The sequence below is a fragment of the Agelaius tricolor genome, unplaced genomic scaffold (assembly GCF_023055355.1).
Source record: "Agelaius tricolor isolate 1412-34295 unplaced genomic scaffold, bAgeTri1.0.p SCAF_70, whole genome shotgun sequence".
NCBI lineage: Eukaryota > Metazoa > Chordata > Aves > Passeriformes > Icteridae > Agelaius > Agelaius tricolor.
In genome coordinates this window covers 1,388,412-1,403,855 of record NW_027269330.1, presented here as the reverse complement: position 1 = coordinate 1,403,855, position 15,444 = coordinate 1,388,412, and the positions used below count along the sequence as shown (strand labels likewise).

Genomic DNA, 15,444 nt, shown 5'->3' with positions numbered 1-15,444 from the left:
GAGAGGGAAGGCCAGGTGCATCCACCCCTGCTGGGGTGCCCAGGCCGTGTCTGTCTGAAACCCCACCCGGGACGCCGCAGAGAGGAACAGGGAACAACTGCCAAAGACACTTTATCGCCTGGCCGTGCAGCCAGGGCACAGAAACAACCCCAGGCACAGCCCAAGCCCGACCTTCCCCTTCCCGCCAGGAGGAAGAGGAGGCAGCGAGGACTGTGGGCCCTGGCTGTGGGAGCAGGGCAGGGGCTCTGAGGTGCAGGGTAGTGAATCCCCCCCCTCCCCAGCACCAGGACGCAGCTCCGGGCTCAGAGCGTGGGGAGGGGCTGCCCCCCACCCAAAAAACCTCCTTCCCTTCCCCCTTGTCCCACCCCCAGCTCACCCTTAGGACACAAATACATAAAAGCTGCCTGGGCTGGCAGCAGGGGCTCTGCCCGCCCCCTCAGCCCCCCGGCCAGCACTGGGGGGCTCCTCCAGGCCCGGGGGGCTGTGGAGGGAGGGCAGTGCATGGCCGGGTGCCCCCTGGTCCCAGCTGCCCCCCAATAGCGAGGATGGAGGGTCTTGGTGTGACCGCCCCCGGGTGCCGGCCCAGTGCCAGCCTTGGTGTCCCCTCAAGGTGGACAACAGTCACATCAGCCCAGGGGGCTGGGGACCCCCGGCCCAGCCCCAGGAACAGCCCTGGGGGGGCTGTGGAGGGGGGTGCAGGGCTGCTGGTCCGGAGCTGGAGACCCCGGGCTGCACGTCACATGATTTCACAGCAGGAATTCTGCTTTCGGGCCTGGCAAGAGAAGGAAAACCATCTGTGAACCCCCCCGAGGGTCTGGGGGTCCCACACCGCCCCTCTCCTGCCAGGGGAGGACAAAGCACAGGGCGGATGGCCAGAGCTGGTGCCAGGAGCTGGGCAGGGTGCAGGACACCCCCGGGAGGGGCTGGGGGCTCTGGGGCTGGGGGCTCTGCAGCTGCAATTGGGGCTGGGGGCTCTGCAGCTGGGACTGGGGCACCCAGGCTCCCCCCAGGCCCAGAGCCTGCAGCACCAGGGGGGGATCCCTGCCTGGCCCCCCGAGCTGTGCCCCCCAAGGATGACCCCCCACCCCTCCCAGCCCCCTTGGGGAGGGGTCACCCTCCACACCCACCGTTTTGTAGAAGGCTTTGGACTGTGCCCCCAGCACCTCCGACTTGGAGACCAGGTCGTCCAGCTTCTCCCCACGCTCCAGCAGGGACTCCATGGTGTTGTGCTGCCAGGGAAAGGAGTGCTGAGCCCCAGAACCCCCTGCAGCACCAGGGGGAGGTCACAGCACCCACAGCCACCCTCCTAGAGCCCCCCTGGCCCTGCAGCCCCAGGGGAGATGGAACAGAGAGCAGGTGACCAGCAGAGACCGGCATGAGGAACAGGGGGCAGAGTCTGTGTCCTGCCAGCTGCGAAAAGCCCAAGGAGGAAAAACAGGGGAAGGCAAAAAGGGGAAGAGCAAAGGGAGCTCCCACCACAGGGAGGACCCTGGGGAATGGCCTGGGTGACTCTACCCTGCCCCAAAGGTGCCCCAGGCCCCTGTGCAGGCAGCAGCCCCCAGCCCTGCAGCCTCACCAGGATGATTTTGGTCTCGTCCAGCTCCGCCTGCACTCGGGTCATGGGGTCAGCATCGCGGGGGTTCTGGGGACAAGCAGCAGCGTGATGGTGCTGGCACCACCACAGGGACACCAGGGCTGCATGGGCCCCCAGTAGGTGCCAGAGCTGCCCAGACACCTCCCCTGCCATTTCCAGGGCTGGGGGCACACAGGAACCCTCTGTACCTGGTATTTGCTGAGGTATCCATCCAAGGCAGAGTAGCTGATGGTGGCAGGTGACCCTGAGGGCCAGTCCATCTTGCTGACCTGCCTCGAGAACTCCTCCAGCACCTGCCAGGTGAAGAAGCAGCAGTTAGGAGCCACAGCTGCGGGGCCACAGTGACTGGGAGGGTTTTGCTCATCAAAATAGATCTGGAGATTTTTGGGAAGGGACCTCACAGCTCTGCCATGGCAGGGACACCTCCCACCAGACCTGGCTGCTCCAAGCCCTGCCCAAACTGGCCTTGAACACTTCCAGGGATGGGGCTGGAGTGTGTCCAGAGTCAGGAACAGAGCTGGGGAAGGGGCTGGATCCCCAGGAGATGTGAACAGTCTTGGCCAATGATGCCCAGGCTGAGGTGGCCAGCCCTGAGAGCCCAAAGCTCCAGCAGGGGGGCTGGAGGAGCCCTCACCTTGTCCAGCAAGGTGAAACAAACCCTCTGGGGATACTCATTGTCTGCAATCACCACTCCAGCCAGCCCGTCGCTCCGCACGTACACGTGGCACAGGTACTCTGCCAAGGAAACTCCTGTCAGGGAGGCAGCAATGCCCCGAGCCCTCCCCAGCACCCAAGGAAACTCCTGCCAGGGAGGGAGCAGCACCCCCAGGCTCTGCTGCGGCTCCCAGCAGCAGTGCTGCCCCCCAGGCTCTGTTTTGGGGTGCCTTTTCCCGGGGGGGCCGGGGAAGCTCTCACCTTGCTCCTTGACAGAGGCCCTGCTGCCCAGCGCCGAGCGCTCCGCGATCAGCTGGCTCGTGAAGGTCATGAACTCCTGCACACTGCGGGGACAGGGCAGGGCTGGGGACACACTGGGGACCCTGCTGGGGAGCCAGCTGTGCCACAGCCCCGCTGTGCAGGGTAACACACCCTGCCCCTGCCCCCCGAGCAGTGGCAGTGCCCCAAGGGCACCTCCAGGCACCAGGGGAGCCCCCAGGTGCAGGGACGGCCTCTGTCCTGGGCTGAACCTGCTTTTTGGGGATTTAGAAAGCAAAACCACTACTGAACCTGCTGACCAGCTGCATCAGTTGGGCTGGGAGGGGTGTTTGAGCCCCCAAGCACGCTGTGAGTCAAAGCTCAGGAACAGCCCCAAGCCAGGCTTGCTCTAATTTGGAGCACATTCCAGAGCCCAGGCTCAGGCCTGTCCAGCAGGCTCCTCAGTGAGCCCTCAGCGCCCCACAGCAAGGAAAGGAAGCCAGAATTAATGAGCAGGAGTCAAATGAAGCTGTTTGCAGGACAGCCCATCCTGGTAGGCTGGGATCAGCCAGTGTGAGGCAGCACAGTGCCCATTTCAGCTGCGAAACCCCAGGAAGGGATTTTTACCAGGGATGGGGTACAGAGCTCACCAAACACCAGGAGTGGGACAGCTCCTGCTTGGAGGTGCCAAGAAAATGTCACTGGGCACAGAGTGGTGAGGCTGACTGGTTTTCTGACAGCCTCCCTCTGCTGGGAGAGCTCCAGAGGGGAAATGGCCTTGCAGTTTGCATCCCTGGAGGGGTCTGCACTGCTCCCAGCCCAGACAGCAGCTCCACAGAGACCCTGCCGGGCAGGGAAAGCCCGGCCCGAGGATCCCTGAACATCCTGAAGATCCTGATCCAGCCCAGGACTCCTGAACATCCTGAATCAGCCCAAAGATTCTGAACATCCTGAACATCCCTGCTCCATCAGAGGGGGAGCACAGACTCCTCTCCCCACGTGGAGGGTCCTGCTGCCAGCCCCCACAACCCCAGGGTTTCACACACACCATGGACAGACCCTCCAGGACCACTGAGTCCAGCCAGGTGCCATCTGGATGCCAGAGTGTGCCCCAAGGGCTGATTCCCACTGGGAATTCTGGGTTTATTTCCCAGTGTTCCAGAAGGAACTAGGCAATCAGTGCCTCCCTCTGACCCTGCCCAGTTCCTTGGCAGGAGCTCAGCCCAGCCCTGTGCTCCTGCCCAGCAGGTTCCACAGCCCTGCTAACCCCAGATCCAGCTCTCCAAAGCCCAGATAAACACACCCCAGACATCACACCTGGGCCAAGCACCAAACCCTGGGAGCAGCTGGCAGGCACAGACCCCCCCCCCCTCCCCAAAATCCCAGAGTTTTCCCTAGGCACAGACACAGCCTGCTGGGGGGACACCACATGGAATTTCTGGGAATTTGGGAAACCAGAGCTGCAGCTGTTTTGGGACTGAGCTGGCATTGCTGCACATCTGGCTAAGGAAGAGCTTGTTTAGACAGTCCTGCTTCAGCCTTTCCCCTTTCCCCCTGCAATCACAGAACCCAGTGTGCCTGGGGCTCCACAAAACCCTGGCATGGAGACTTCGGGTCCCAGAGGAATTTCCCAACTGCTCTGTGTGTTCCACAGCACGTTCCTGCTCTGTCCCACAGCTCCAGGGGGTTCTCAGGGGCTGCTGCAGCCCCCTGACCCCGTGTGGAAGCCCCCTGACCCCCATGAGGCCCCTCCCAGGACCCCGATTTCACCCCTGGGCTGCACTGGGGATCTGTGGGGTCAGAGCTGACCCTGATGGCTGGGGCTCCAGGAGCTCCACTCCACTCCTGATCCATCACCCCAAGTGCTGCAGCAGGCCCAGGGAGCAGCTCTGGGGTATTTTCCCCCAGGAAAAGCCTCTCCCTGCTGCCACTGCAGCCCCAGTGGGGAAGAAACCCCCCAGAGCTGCTGCCCCCCCTGCCCGAGGTGCTCCCGAGGCAGCCCAGAGCAGCAGGTCCCAGGCTGAGCTGCCCAACCTACCTGGACCTCTGGAAGAAGTTGAAGGTGGACACGTCGTAGGCAGCTTTGAGCAAGTGCACTTTGGGGTCACCCTTGTAAAGGACACTTAGGCTGTAGAGCCTCATGGCGGCGGCTCCGGGGGCCTGGGGGGAACAGCAGGGGCTGGGCTGGGGCCGGGGGCCAGGGCATTCCCACATCCCCCCTGAGACCCCCCTGGGGCTCCCCCAGACCCTCCTGCCGGCCCGGGCAGCTGACCCCCCTGCCCCTGGAGCCCCCTGCCCCCGGAGCGCCCCCTGGCTCCTCACCCCGAATCCAGCCCAAACCAGCCCAGCCCTCACCTGGCCCAGTATAACCCAGTAAAACCTGGTACAGCCCAGTAAAACCCACCCCGGTATAAACCAGTAAAACCCAGTAAAACCGACCCAGTATAACCCAGAATCACCCATTCCAGTAAAACCCAGTATAACTCACCCCAGTATAACCCAGTATAACGCAGCCCAGTATAACCCAGCACAGCCCAGTAAAACCCAGTACAGCCAGTATAACCCCCCCAGTATAACCCCCCCAGTACATCCCAGCCCCTCCATCCAGTGTTACGCGGCCACTCCCCAGTACAACCCACCGCACCCCAGCCCTCGGCCCCCGAGAAGCCCAGCCGACCCCGCGGGGTCCCGGTACCCCCTAGGATCCCTCCATTCCCCCCCGTTCCCCCCCGGTACCGACGGGGCAGTCGCGGCTCAGCGCGGGCGGCGGCCGGGCGGCGATGGGCGCGACCCGGAAGTGGAACACGGCGGCCGGAAGTGCCGGCGCTGCCACGGGACGCCTCCCGCCCTGCGCACGCGCCAAAGATCGCTCCGCCCCCTCACCCTTCTGGCCAATCAGCGCCCGCATCCTCGCATTCCGGGGGACCAATCAGCGCCGCCCGAGGAGCGGCGCTCGTTCCTCGGAGCGGACAGCAGGGGGCGCTCTGCCCGGCGGGCCGCGGGGGCGGGGCCTGCTCGGCTCCGTGGGGCGGGGCCTCTCTGTGGGGCGGGGTCTCCCCGTGGGCGGGGTCTCCCCGTGGGCGGGGTCTCCCCGTGGGGCGGGGGTCCCGCTGTGGGGCGGAGGTCCCCGTGTGTGGGACCCTGTCCCCGCGGTGTGGTGACCCTCTCTCAGAAGCATGAACAGCCTCCCCCATTCCTGCTGGGGGCCGCCCTGGGGAATGGGGACCCTTCCATGGGGCGGTTCTGCCCCGCCGTGGGATCCCCTCCATGGTGGGAGGCAGGGACTGAGCCCCTCGAGAGTTTGGGACCCTTCAGAGGTGTGGGGAGCCCTCGTGGTTGGTGACACAGGGGCAGGGCTGCCAGGGCCCTCCTGTGACCCCTGAGGGGCAGGGGAGTGTTCTGGAGTGACCCTGCATGCCCCAGGCCCTGTCCTGACCCCAAAACCCTGTGTCCCTCCAGAGCCCCGAGGGCTGTCACCGTCCGGGACTCCCGGGGTGTCCCAGAGCAGCACCGGAGCTTTTGGGGTCACCCATCCCCGGGGTGCCCTTCATCCCACTCGGACCTCCCCTATTTCCGCCGCACCGGGAGCATGACGTGCTGCGGGGGTGCCGGGGAGCCCCATCCCCGTCCCCGCCATCCCGGATCCCCGCGGCGCCGGTTCGGTGCAGCCCCGCGGTGCCGGTTCAGGGATGCGGTCCCGTCCCGGGCCGGGGCCCGCAGCGCTCCCGCCGCCCTCGCCCCCGGCCGTGCCCGGTCTCCATGGGAGCGCGGTTGCCAAGCCGGCCGCTGGAGTGCCTGCCGCCACCATCGAGCCGTTGGCACGGCAACGGGGACACGGCTGACCCGGGGCGGGGTGCGGCGGGGAGGGTCCCGGCCGAGCCCGGCCAGCGCACCAGGGGTCCCCAGGGCTGCCGGAGCCCCCCGCGCCGGGCTGGGACCCCCACGCAGCCCGGAGTCACCGAGGGAGCGCGGGAGAGCGTGAGCGGAGCCGAGCAGAGCATGTGGGGCCGCAGGGCTGACCCTGCCGCGGCCCCGGGGCCCGCTCGCTGCCGCTGCGCCTGAGGGCACCGGGACCGCCTCGCTGCCCCTCCGCCTGAGGGGCCGGGACCGCCTCGCCGGGGCCGCTCGGGCCCTCGGATGAGATAAGGCAGCGAAAGTGGAGCATCCGCGAGGGACGGAGCGAGGGACGCGGCACGGAGCAGCGCAGGGCCCGGCGGACGCGCTCCAGGCCAGGGCAGGGCGCTGCCCCGGGCCGGGCACCACGGTGGGGACACAGCGGCCGAGGGGGGCACGGCTCGGCCCGCAGCCCGCCCCAGCCCGCGCCTGCCCCCATGCTGGATCACCGAGCCAGGATGGAGAGCAGCAGGAAGGAGAAGGTGAGGTGCTGCGGGGGGCCAGGGGGTGAGGGGAGGAGTGCGGAGCCTCACCGTGGTCCAGCCTTCCCTGGTGCTCCAGCAGCTCCCAGGGTTCCAGCCCAGAGGAGGATGGCTGCTGGGGAGGACACATGGGGCAGCCCCATCCCTGAGGTCACCCCCCAGCACAGCACAGGCCCTACGGCACAGGGGGCTCCTGATGGAGCTGGGGGCGTTTGTGGGATGTTGTGCTGGCCTGGGATACTCCCACCCTCCCAACACCCCCAGGATGAGATGGGGCCTGTCACCTCCTTCAGCTGGCTGTCATCGTTGTCACTGAGGCGCCCAGCAGGGTGGCACAGGCTCATCCCAGACAAGAACCAGCTGTTTGTAGGAAGCATCCTCTCCCAGATGGATTGAGCTCAGGGAACACCAAGGGAACACTGAGGGGACTCATCACACACTGGACCAGCAGACATGGGTGTCACTGGCCACTGCAGCCAGCAGCCACAGGGTTCCCAGCTCCATCCCTTGGGTGGGATGCACTGGAGCACATCATTTCCATGGGAAGCTGAGAGCCAGATAACGTCATGTGGGAAGACCCAAAAACTGCCAGGGAAGGGCCAAACCCATGGTTTTGGAGGCGAGGGGAGAGATGAGTAGGGACATGTGGTGCTGAGATGGGAAAAACACTGGAGAAATAAAACTGGGACTCCCAGGTGCCCGCCTTGGGACAGGGACCCTCCGGCCATGGCAGATCAGGGTTCCCATGCCGGGTGGTGCCATGGGATGGATTGGCACTGAATACCTGCAACCAACAGCCCAGGAGGGCTGATCGGATCCAGCTCCAGCTTTCCTGGCAGGATTTTTCCAATCGTTTTGGCCAAACACCCTCAGGACCAGGGCAAACCTCCCCACAGTGCTGCTGTGGGCGCGCAGCCCCGTTCCGGGGTCTCCGTGCCGCAGCCACGGCGCTGGGGGCCGGGTGATGTGCCAGGGCAGCTGGACTGAGCCACGGCAAAGGGTGTCCCCAGAGCTGGGACACTCCAAATCACACCCCAGGCGCTTTCCTGAGCCCCCTACCCCAAAACCTGTCAGGAAACAGCAGCAGCCTCGAGGCAAACACCTGTGTGCCGGGAAGAGGCGGTGACTAATGAGCCCTAATGCTGCCGGCTGCAGCTGGCCGGGAGGGAGTGCCGGCCCCGCTCCATCTGACAGCCGGGGCACCTGGCCCCAGCCCTGCCGCCTAATGGAGGCTGCGCCGAGACCGGGGTTGCTACGGACAGGATAAACACGGATCCTGCTTGCCAGGTGCTTCCCTGGAGTGGGCCCTGCGGCTCTCCCTGGCAGCGAGACAAGGCAGCAATCCCCAGGAGCATTCCTGCCTGCCTGCCCTCTGCCCCATTTTAGCCCCACGTTTGGTGGGTGAAAAACGGTACCCACGATTCCCAATGGGATACAGGGAGAGGGATGCTCCCAGGGGAGCAAGGAGGACAGACCAGCATCTTCATCATTAAAGAATCTCATGTCCTTGGTGGGAGATGCTGTGCTCCTCAAGGGCATGGCCAGGAACACTCCTTGCTGGGAATGACTCTGGGATTCATCAGGATGGGAAGTCCCAGGTCACTGCTGGAATGGTGCACAGCCACCCAAACAATTCAGCTGGGTGACAGGGGTGGCAGGAGCCCAGTGCCAGCTTGGACACCAGAGCTGACTGTGGTGTCCTGCAGGCAGCACCAGAAGGGGCCTTGATGCCTCCCAACAGTGCTATGGATTCCCCTGCTCAGCAGGAGGAGAATAACAGTGCGACAGGATGTCATTTCAGGGTGGCCATGTGAAAACAGGGCTGGGAGAAGGGAAACTTGGAGTTTCCTGAAATTCTTGCAGTTCAGGCCCCTTGCCAGATCCCTGGTCCCTGGCTGACGCTGTGCCGTGTGCAGGTGGAGCAGATCCTGTCGGAGTTCCGTCTGAAGGAGGAGGACCTGAAGAAGGTGATGTACCGGATGCAGAAGGAGATGGACCGAGGGCTCAAGCTGGAGACACACGAGGAAGCCTCTGTGAAAATGCTGCCCACCTACGTGCGCTCCACCCCCGAGGGCTCTGGTACGGTGCTACTCCAGCCCCTTGTGTGCCACCCTTCCAGCTGCACGGGCAAGGCTGAGCCTACCAAGAGCCCATCACCTTGTCCCCCTCTCCCTGGCTTTGCAGAGGTGGGAGATTTCCTGTCTCTGGACCTGGGCGGCACCAATTTCCGTGTGATGCTGGTGAAGGTGGGCGAGGGGGAGGAGGGGCAGTGGAAGGTGAAGACGAAGCACCAGATGTACTCCATCCCGGAGGATGCCATGACTGGGACGGCTGAGATGGTCAGTGGAGCACACGGGGCATCCCATCCCACCCCAGTCCCTTTCATTGTGTGTAATTCAGAGGGAGCACCTGAGGGGATGCACCTATCTCTCCAGCCAGCAGAAGCTGGGGGTGGCCAGTCCTGGGGAACCCGTGGTGGGGGACAGCATCTGTCAAAGGGCAGTGAGAGGGTGGGGACATCCCTCGGGAAAGGCTGGACCTCCTGTATTCCAGCTCTTCGACTACATCTCCGAGTGCATCTCTGATTTCCTGGACAAGCACCAGATGAAGCACAAAAAGCTGCCCCTGGGCTTCACCTTCTCCTTCCCTGTACGGCACGAGGACATCGACAAGGTGAGGGGGTGTCTGGGCAGGACCAGGGCTTGGGGGTCCCCAAGCCTCACCTAAACCACAGCCCCATTTTGGTCTGACCCGCATTGCAGGGCATCCTCCTGAACTGGACCAAGGGCTTCAAAGCCTCGGGCGCGGAAGGGAACAACGTGGTGGGGCTGCTGAGGGACGCCATCAAACGGCGAGGGGTGAGAGGATCCCCCTGTGCTTGCGCCACCCTGGCTGTCCCTGCCAGGGCTCACTGCAGCCCGCCTCTGCCTGCCACAGGGCCACTACAGCCTGCTGTGTCCCCAGATGGGGCTGCTGGAGCCACGTGTGCCTCTGGGCAGGGCTGTTCCATGTGTGTGCGCACACGTGTGCATGACACGTGCCCAGGCCCTCACCCCTGGGGACCGTGCACCCCAAACCCACCCGTTTGGGGACTGCCTGGCTCCCCAGGAGCCCACACTGGTCCCTGTCCCCAGGACTTCGAGATGGACGTGGTGGCAATGGTGAATGACACGGTGGCCACGATGATCTCGTGCTACTACGAAGATCACCGGTGCGAGGTTGGGATGATTGTGGGTAAGATGCCCCTTCTACAGGGACACGTGGCTGGGCACAGGGAGCTGTCCATGGGCCAGCTCCCCTGCTGCTGCCCCGTCCTTCTGGGGAGACACACCAATGACAGGGGGGTGGCAGTGGCACTCTGCTGAGGTGTCTGGTGGCTGGGACACCCAATGGCATTGCCTGGCCGTAGCATGGTGGTTGGGGGACTTTGGGAGGAGAAAGGGGGTGGTCATCATAGCAGGGCTGGTCCCCAAAGGGCTGCCCTGCCCCCAGGCTGTTGGTGCCTCTGGCCTGTGTTAGTCCCTACCACCCTCACGGGGAAGGATTTCCTCCCAGTATCCAATCTAAATCTCCCCTCTTTTAGTCTGAAACCTTTTCCCCATGTCCTGGAGCCCCCCTTGAAGCAGTTGCACACCACGGTGCCAATCACCAGGCTGAGGAACATCCCTCAGACCCCATATGGGTGCCAACCCCTGCCCTGGCACGTCTGGACACCCCCAGTTCTTCCCCACTGCTCCACAGCACTGTCCCAGTTTTATCCTAGCTGGGATGGGGGGCTGTGCTGGGGGGTGTCAGTGCTGCCCCCCTGCCCAGACCCATGCCCAGTTCCTGGCAGGGACGGGCTGCAACGCCTGCTACATGGAGGAGATGCACAACGTGGAGCTGGTGGAGGGCGACGAGGGGCGCATGTGTGTGAACACGGAGTGGGGGGCCTTTGGTGCCTCTGGGGAGCTGGACGAGTTCCTGCTGGAGTACGACCGCGTGGTGGACGAGACCTCCCTTAACCCCGGTCAGCAACTGTAAGGAATAGGAGAGATCCAGTTCCTCTGGGCGTCCCTCCCGTCCCTGCGCCGCGCCGGGCTCAGCCCCCACGCACGGGAACACATCCAGCAAGGAGGGGGGAGAAAAGAGGGGGTGCTCTGGGATGTGAGCCCTCAAATCCCAGCTCTGATGCCGCCCCCTGGCCTGTGCCCCCCGCAGGTACGAGAAGATCATTGGGGGGAAGTACATGGGGGAGATCGTGCGGCTGGTGCTGCTGAAGCTGGTGGATGAGAACCTGCTCTTCAACGGGGAGGCCTCTGAGAAGCTCAAGACTCGTGGGACCTTTGAGACCCGCTTCATGTCCCAGATTGAGAGGTACGAGGCTGGGGGGGCACCCCCAAACCGCCTGCCAGGCTGCATGGCACTGGGAGTTCTGTGCTCTCCCTCTGCACCGCTCCAGGCACACTGAGGAGTCTGTGCTCTTGCTCTGCACTGGGCTGTCCCACAGGGGATCCCCCTGTTCCATCATCCCATTCCAGTCTGCTTTCACTGCTCATTTTGGGGTTCTTTATCCTGTTACCCCACACCAGCCTACTCTGACTGTCCATCTTGCAGTCCCTGTGTTTTGCCACCCAAACCACAGTGTCCCCTGTCATGGGCCCATCATGATCCCATGGTTCCGTACCTGCCTGCTCTGTCCCATATTGGGGCCCCCATGTCTCATCACCCCACATTAGGGGGGCCCACTTCCAGGTCCTTCTGTCCCATCAGCCCCACGTTGGGGTCCCCCATGCCATCATCTGACACCAACCCGCTCTGACTGAGCCAGCTGGGGTTCCCCGTCCTGGGCCCCCATACACCGTCCCGTGTGAGGATCCCCCATCCCCTCACTGCCCCATCCCTCTCCAGCTGCCTCACCCAGGCTCCCCACCCTTCGGCCATTGCCGACCCCCTTTCCTCCCCCACCTCAGCGACTCCGATGACCGCAAGCAGATCTACAACATCCTGTCAGCCTTCGAGCTGCTGCCGTCGCGGACGGACTGCGAGATCGTGCGGCGCGTGTGCGAGAGCGTGTCCACGCGCGCGGCCCAGATGTGCTCGGCCGGGCTGGCCGGCGTCATCAACCGCATGCGCGAGAGCCGCAGCCAGGACACTCTCAAGATCACCGTTGGCGTCGACGGCTCCGTCTACAAGCTCCATCCCAGGTGGGGATCCCAGCGACGCCCCTGGCCCCTCCCTTCATCCCCCAAGCCCTGACCCCATCAGTGACCCCACGTTCCCCCTCCCCAGCTTCAAGGACCACTTCCACGCCACGGTGCGGCAGCTGACGCCCGGCTGCGACATCACCTTCATCCAGTCCGAGGAAGGCAGCGGGCGCGGGGCCGCCCTCATCTCGGCCGTGGCCTGCAAGATGGCCTGCATGATGGGGCAGTGAGCTGGACTCGGGGGGACGGCGGGGCCGGCGCTCCTCTGGGAGCTGACACCAACGCGGGGAGGAGGCGGCTCCGGCCCCCCAATAAACGGGGTGTGTGTGGACTTCTCTGGGGCCGCTCTGGCCAGTGCTGCTCTCTCCCCGTGCTGGTAGAGAGACCCCCATGGCGCTGCCCCACACCTATGGGGCGGCCACGGAGCTTCCTGTGCCCTCACTTCCCTCCCCCATCCTCACACAGCTGCAGCAAGGGGGGCTCCAGAACACCCCAGCCCCTTTGCTGGGAGAGAGCCCCTCCCAGGGCGGTGGCCTAGAGATGAGGGGCTCTTTGGGGGTACTTTGGGGGGGATGTCAGGGTAGCGGAGCTCCCCACCAGCGATTCCTGGGGTGCAGAGGGTGACCGGAGTGCACCAGAAATGGGCCAGATGGAGGGGGGCATACTCGGGGTCCCCTCCAGCCATGTCCCCACCCATGTCCCCTGAAAGGCACTGGGATCCCCATTGCAGGTGGGGACGGGGATTCAAAGGGGATCCCTCTGCAGGATTCCCTGCATTCTGATTGGTTAGCACCAGAAAGCCATCCTGGAGCTCTGATTGGTGGCAGCCCTCAAAGAACTGCAGTCTCTCTGCTCTGATTGGCCGAGGGCAAACAGAAGAGATTTCCTGCACTCCAATTGGCTGGAATTAAAGAAAAAGAAAGGGGTGTGGGATTCCCTGTGCTCTGATTGGCTAGGACTGAAGCAGGGATGCCCCGTGCTCAGCTGGGACCGTGAGGACGATGCCAAGCCCATGGCAGTGCCGGTGACAAGCGGGTGACAAGTGACAGTGCCAGGGACAGATGCAGTGCCAGGCATGGGGTGCACGGGGAGGGGACAGTGACAGCCAGCACCACCCGGGTGTGTGAAGGTAACCGCTCACCCTAGCCCACATGAGACACATCCCCACCCTCCCGCTGGCACCTCCGATGTCACCGTGGCCATGCTGGGGGCAGGCCAGGGCCAGGCTGTCCCCTGCCAGTGCCTGGTGCCATTCACCCTTGTCACCGTGTCCCCCCAGGGCAGACAAGTGAGACCCTGGAGCCAGAGGAGGGAGTTTATTGTGGGGAAGGGGATGGCTGGGCTGTGGGGGCATCGGGGCTGGAGGGGTGTCGGGTTTGGGGGCACTCGGGGCTGTGCCTGTGGAGAAAGGAAAGAGCAGGGGGTGAGTCAGGGGCCAGTGGAAGCAGCTCCTCCAGCCCTCCCCTTGCTCCACCACGCACTGGGGGTGACCTGGCTCACCCCCACCCTACAGAGTGCAGCAGGGAAGGTTCTAAAACACTAAGCACACTCCCACCCCTCCGGCAGGTGTGGGGTGAGGGACGTGGGGTGTAAAGGGGGGATATGGGATCAGGATGTGGGGTGCAGGATGCAGGGTTCAGGATCAGGATGCAGGGTGCAGGATCAGGACATGGGGGCAGGATGTAGGATGGGGATATGGGGTGCAGGACACAGGGCAGGGGACATGGGGTATGGGATGGGGACACAGGATGTGGGGTGCAGGATCAGCCCATGGGATGCAGGATCAGGATGCAGGTGGGCACTGACCGCGCTCAGGAGCGGCAGATGCCGATGGCAGCGCAGATGTCCTGGGGCAGGTCCCCGTTCTGCAGCCCCTCACTGATCTGCTCCTGGTACTTGCTCACCAGCTTCTGGCACTTCTTGCCCACGGACCGGCCCAGTGCCCGGCAGCCCTTCTGCAGAGCTGCCTGCACTGCCGACTGCCAAAGCCACCACAGGTCAGGAGGACACAGGGACAGGCCCCCCAGCCCGGCCCCCCAGGCCCTCATCACCCCTCACCTCGTCGGGGTCGTCACCTGCCAGCGCCTGTATCTTCTTCAGGACCTTGGTGCACAGGCTGCACTTCAACCTCCTGCCCTGTGCCACGCTGTCCCCATCAGCCACGCTGTCCCCATCAGCCACATCCCCCTGTGGGGACACACAGACCCTCAGGGCTGCCTGGAGCCCCAGGTGGCCCTGGCAGTGCTCGGGGCTGGGGTGCTCACCAGGGCCAGGCTGTCCTGGAGGTACTGGCACTGCTGTTCCCAGCCACAGCGCGTGACCGTGGCCGTGTCCCAGCACCAGGAGCTGGGGTCGCCCTGGCAGGGCGAGGGGGCCGTTGCCTGAGCTGCTGCAGGGGGACAGGACGGTGAGCATGGCTGCAGGGTGGGTGCCCAGACCCTAAACCACCAGCCCCAGGTACTCAGCCCCATCCCCACCATCCCTCCTGCCTGTACTCACATCCTTCTGTTCCCACCGTTCCTAAGTCCCCATCTGCCCAAACGTCCCCAGGTGCCAGTGCCAACATGGCACCGTGCCCATCATCCCTGGGTCCTCAGGCAGACCCCATCCCTGCCACCCGCAGGTGCTTGTTCCCATCAGACCCCACCATTCCTCCTGCCTGTCCCCTTGTCCTCCTCCCCACACCCCTGAGTGCCCGTCCCTGTACAGACCCCATCCCTGGCACACACAGCTCCCCACACAGACTCCAGCCCCCCAACTCAGGCACACAGGCTGCCATCCCCATTGTCCCCATGTGTCCTGTCCGTCGCCCCGGGGAGGCAGGAGGGTCCCGGTACCTCCCAGCAGCAGCAACAGCAGCAGGAGGGTGGCAGCCATGGTGAGCCCGCTGAGCCGGTGACAGCAGGCGACACTGCCTGGCCGTGGTGACTGCCTGCGTGCTGACCCCTTTTATAGCGGGGCCGCGGGCTGTGGGGGTGGGGGACCAAAACCCCAAAACCCCTTAAACGTGAGCACAGCTGTTCCCAGGGCCCTTCCTGCCTCACAGCTCCACCCCCGCGGGAAGGGGTTCGGGGGGGATACGGGGAGATCAGCACCCGCAGCACCCCCAGCCTCACGGGGAACTCAGCACCCCCAGCACCCCGGGGGGACACGGGGAGCTCAGCCCCCCGAGCCTCGCCCCTCAGGGCCGCTGCCCCAGAGCTGGGGGGGGAGGGCCTGGCCGACCGTCCCGGCTCCTCCCGGGACCCCTCCGGGCTCTGGGGAGCGCAAGGGCTCGGTGTCCCCTCGGGGGTCGGTGCCGGTGTGCCCTTCACCCCATGGGTTCGGGTCGGTCCCGGTGTCTCTCGCTGTCCCGCTCCCCGCCATGTCGCCCCCC

General features: G+C 64.7%; 3 protein-coding genes across 6 annotated transcripts; 1 reads left to right on the top strand and 2 right to left on the bottom strand.

Annotated features, from left to right (window-relative positions):
* Positions 1 to 94: 94 nt before the first annotated feature.
* On the bottom strand, positions 95 to 5,376 carry YKT6 (YKT6 v-SNARE homolog). Of its 2 annotated transcripts, none has more exons than XM_071417833.1 (8): positions 5,243 to 5,376; positions 4,545 to 4,666; positions 2,510 to 2,592; positions 2,229 to 2,329; positions 1,783 to 1,887; positions 1,577 to 1,642; positions 1,128 to 1,229; positions 95 to 772 (listed from the first exon to the last, which is right to left on the bottom strand). In XM_071417833.1, the coding sequence occupies exons 2-8, from the start codon at positions 4,646 to 4,648 to the stop codon at positions 737 to 739; spliced, it is 597 nt and encodes a 198-aa protein (XP_071273934.1). In that variant the 5' UTR covers positions 4,649 to 4,666; positions 5,243 to 5,376; the 3' UTR covers positions 95 to 736. The 2 variants fall into 2 exon arrangements, with proteins under 2 accessions (XP_071273934.1, XP_071273935.1); XM_071417834.1 differs by having other exon boundaries at positions 5,247 to 5,374.
* A 761-nt stretch (positions 5,377 to 6,137) lies between these two features.
* Positions 6,138 to 12,403, top strand: GCK (glucokinase). Of its 2 annotated transcripts, XM_071417812.1 has the most exons (10): positions 6,138 to 6,882; positions 8,799 to 8,961; positions 9,067 to 9,221; positions 9,436 to 9,555; positions 9,645 to 9,740; positions 10,017 to 10,116; positions 10,718 to 10,901; positions 11,083 to 11,238; positions 11,835 to 12,068; positions 12,154 to 12,403. In XM_071417812.1, exons 1-10 carry the CDS (start codon positions 6,838 to 6,840, stop codon positions 12,296 to 12,298), a joined length of 1,398 nt encoding a protein of 465 aa, XP_071273913.1. In that variant the 5' UTR covers positions 6,138 to 6,837; the 3' UTR covers positions 12,299 to 12,403. The 2 variants fall into 2 exon arrangements, with proteins under 2 accessions (XP_071273913.1, XP_071273914.1); XM_071417813.1 differs by lacking the exons at positions 6,138 to 6,882; positions 8,799 to 8,961; positions 9,067 to 9,221; ... (1 more) ...; positions 9,645 to 9,740; positions 10,017 to 10,116 and having other exon boundaries at positions 10,754 to 10,891.
* A 966-nt stretch (positions 12,404 to 13,369) lies between these two features.
* LOC139585233 (saposin-C-like) lies at positions 13,370 to 15,442 on the bottom strand. 2 transcript variants are annotated; one of them, XM_071417840.1, is made up of 5 exons: positions 14,906 to 15,442; positions 14,333 to 14,454; positions 14,127 to 14,255; positions 13,875 to 14,047; positions 13,370 to 13,466 (listed from the first exon to the last, which is right to left on the bottom strand). In XM_071417840.1, the coding sequence occupies exons 1-4, from the start codon at positions 14,943 to 14,945 to the stop codon at positions 13,880 to 13,882; spliced, it is 459 nt and encodes a 152-aa protein (XP_071273941.1). In that variant the 5' UTR covers positions 14,946 to 15,442; the 3' UTR covers positions 13,370 to 13,466; positions 13,875 to 13,879. The 2 variants fall into 2 exon arrangements, with proteins under 2 accessions (XP_071273941.1, XP_071273940.1); XM_071417839.1 differs by having other exon boundaries at positions 14,333 to 14,457; positions 14,906 to 15,441.
* Positions 15,443 to 15,444: the final 2 nt, after the last annotated feature.

What these genes read in the sequence shown, in the direction of transcription:
- YKT6 (XM_071417833.1), bottom strand. Translation starts at nt 4,648, where the DNA reads ATGAGGCTCTACAGCCTAAGTGTCCTTTACAAGGGTGACCCCAAAGTG. An exon ending in AACTTCTTCCAGAGGTCCAG is followed by an intron (nt 2,593 to 4,544) that starts GTAGGTTGGGCA and finishes CTGTCCCCGCAG; the next exon opens with TGTGCAGGAGTTCATGACCT. An exon ending in GTTTCACCTTGCTGGACAAG is followed by an intron (nt 1,888 to 2,228) that starts GTGAGGGCTCCT and finishes TTCACCTGGCAG; the next exon opens with GTGCTGGAGGAGTTCTCGAG.
- GCK (XM_071417812.1), top strand. Translation starts at nt 6,838, where the DNA reads ATGCTGGATCACCGAGCCAGGATGGAGAGCAGCAGGAAGGAGAAG. An exon ending in CTCCACCCCCGAGGGCTCTG is followed by an intron (nt 8,962 to 9,066) that starts GTACGGTGCTAC and finishes CTGGCTTTGCAG; the next exon opens with AGGTGGGAGATTTCCTGTCT. An exon ending in ACGCCATCAAACGGCGAGGG is followed by an intron (nt 9,741 to 10,016) that starts GTGAGAGGATCC and finishes CCCTGTCCCCAG; the next exon opens with GACTTCGAGATGGACGTGGT.
- LOC139585233 (XM_071417839.1), bottom strand. Translation starts at nt 14,945, where the DNA reads ATGGCTGCCACCCTCCTGCTGCTGTTGCTGCTGCTGGGAG. An exon ending in TCCAGGACAGCCTGGCCCTG is followed by an intron (nt 14,256 to 14,332) that starts GTGAGCACCCCA and finishes GTGTCCCCACAG; the next exon opens with GGGGATGTGGCTGATGGGGA. An exon ending in CAGGTGACGACCCCGACGAG is followed by an intron (nt 14,048 to 14,126) that starts GTGAGGGGTGAT and finishes TGGCTTTGGCAG; the next exon opens with TCGGCAGTGCAGGCAGCTCT.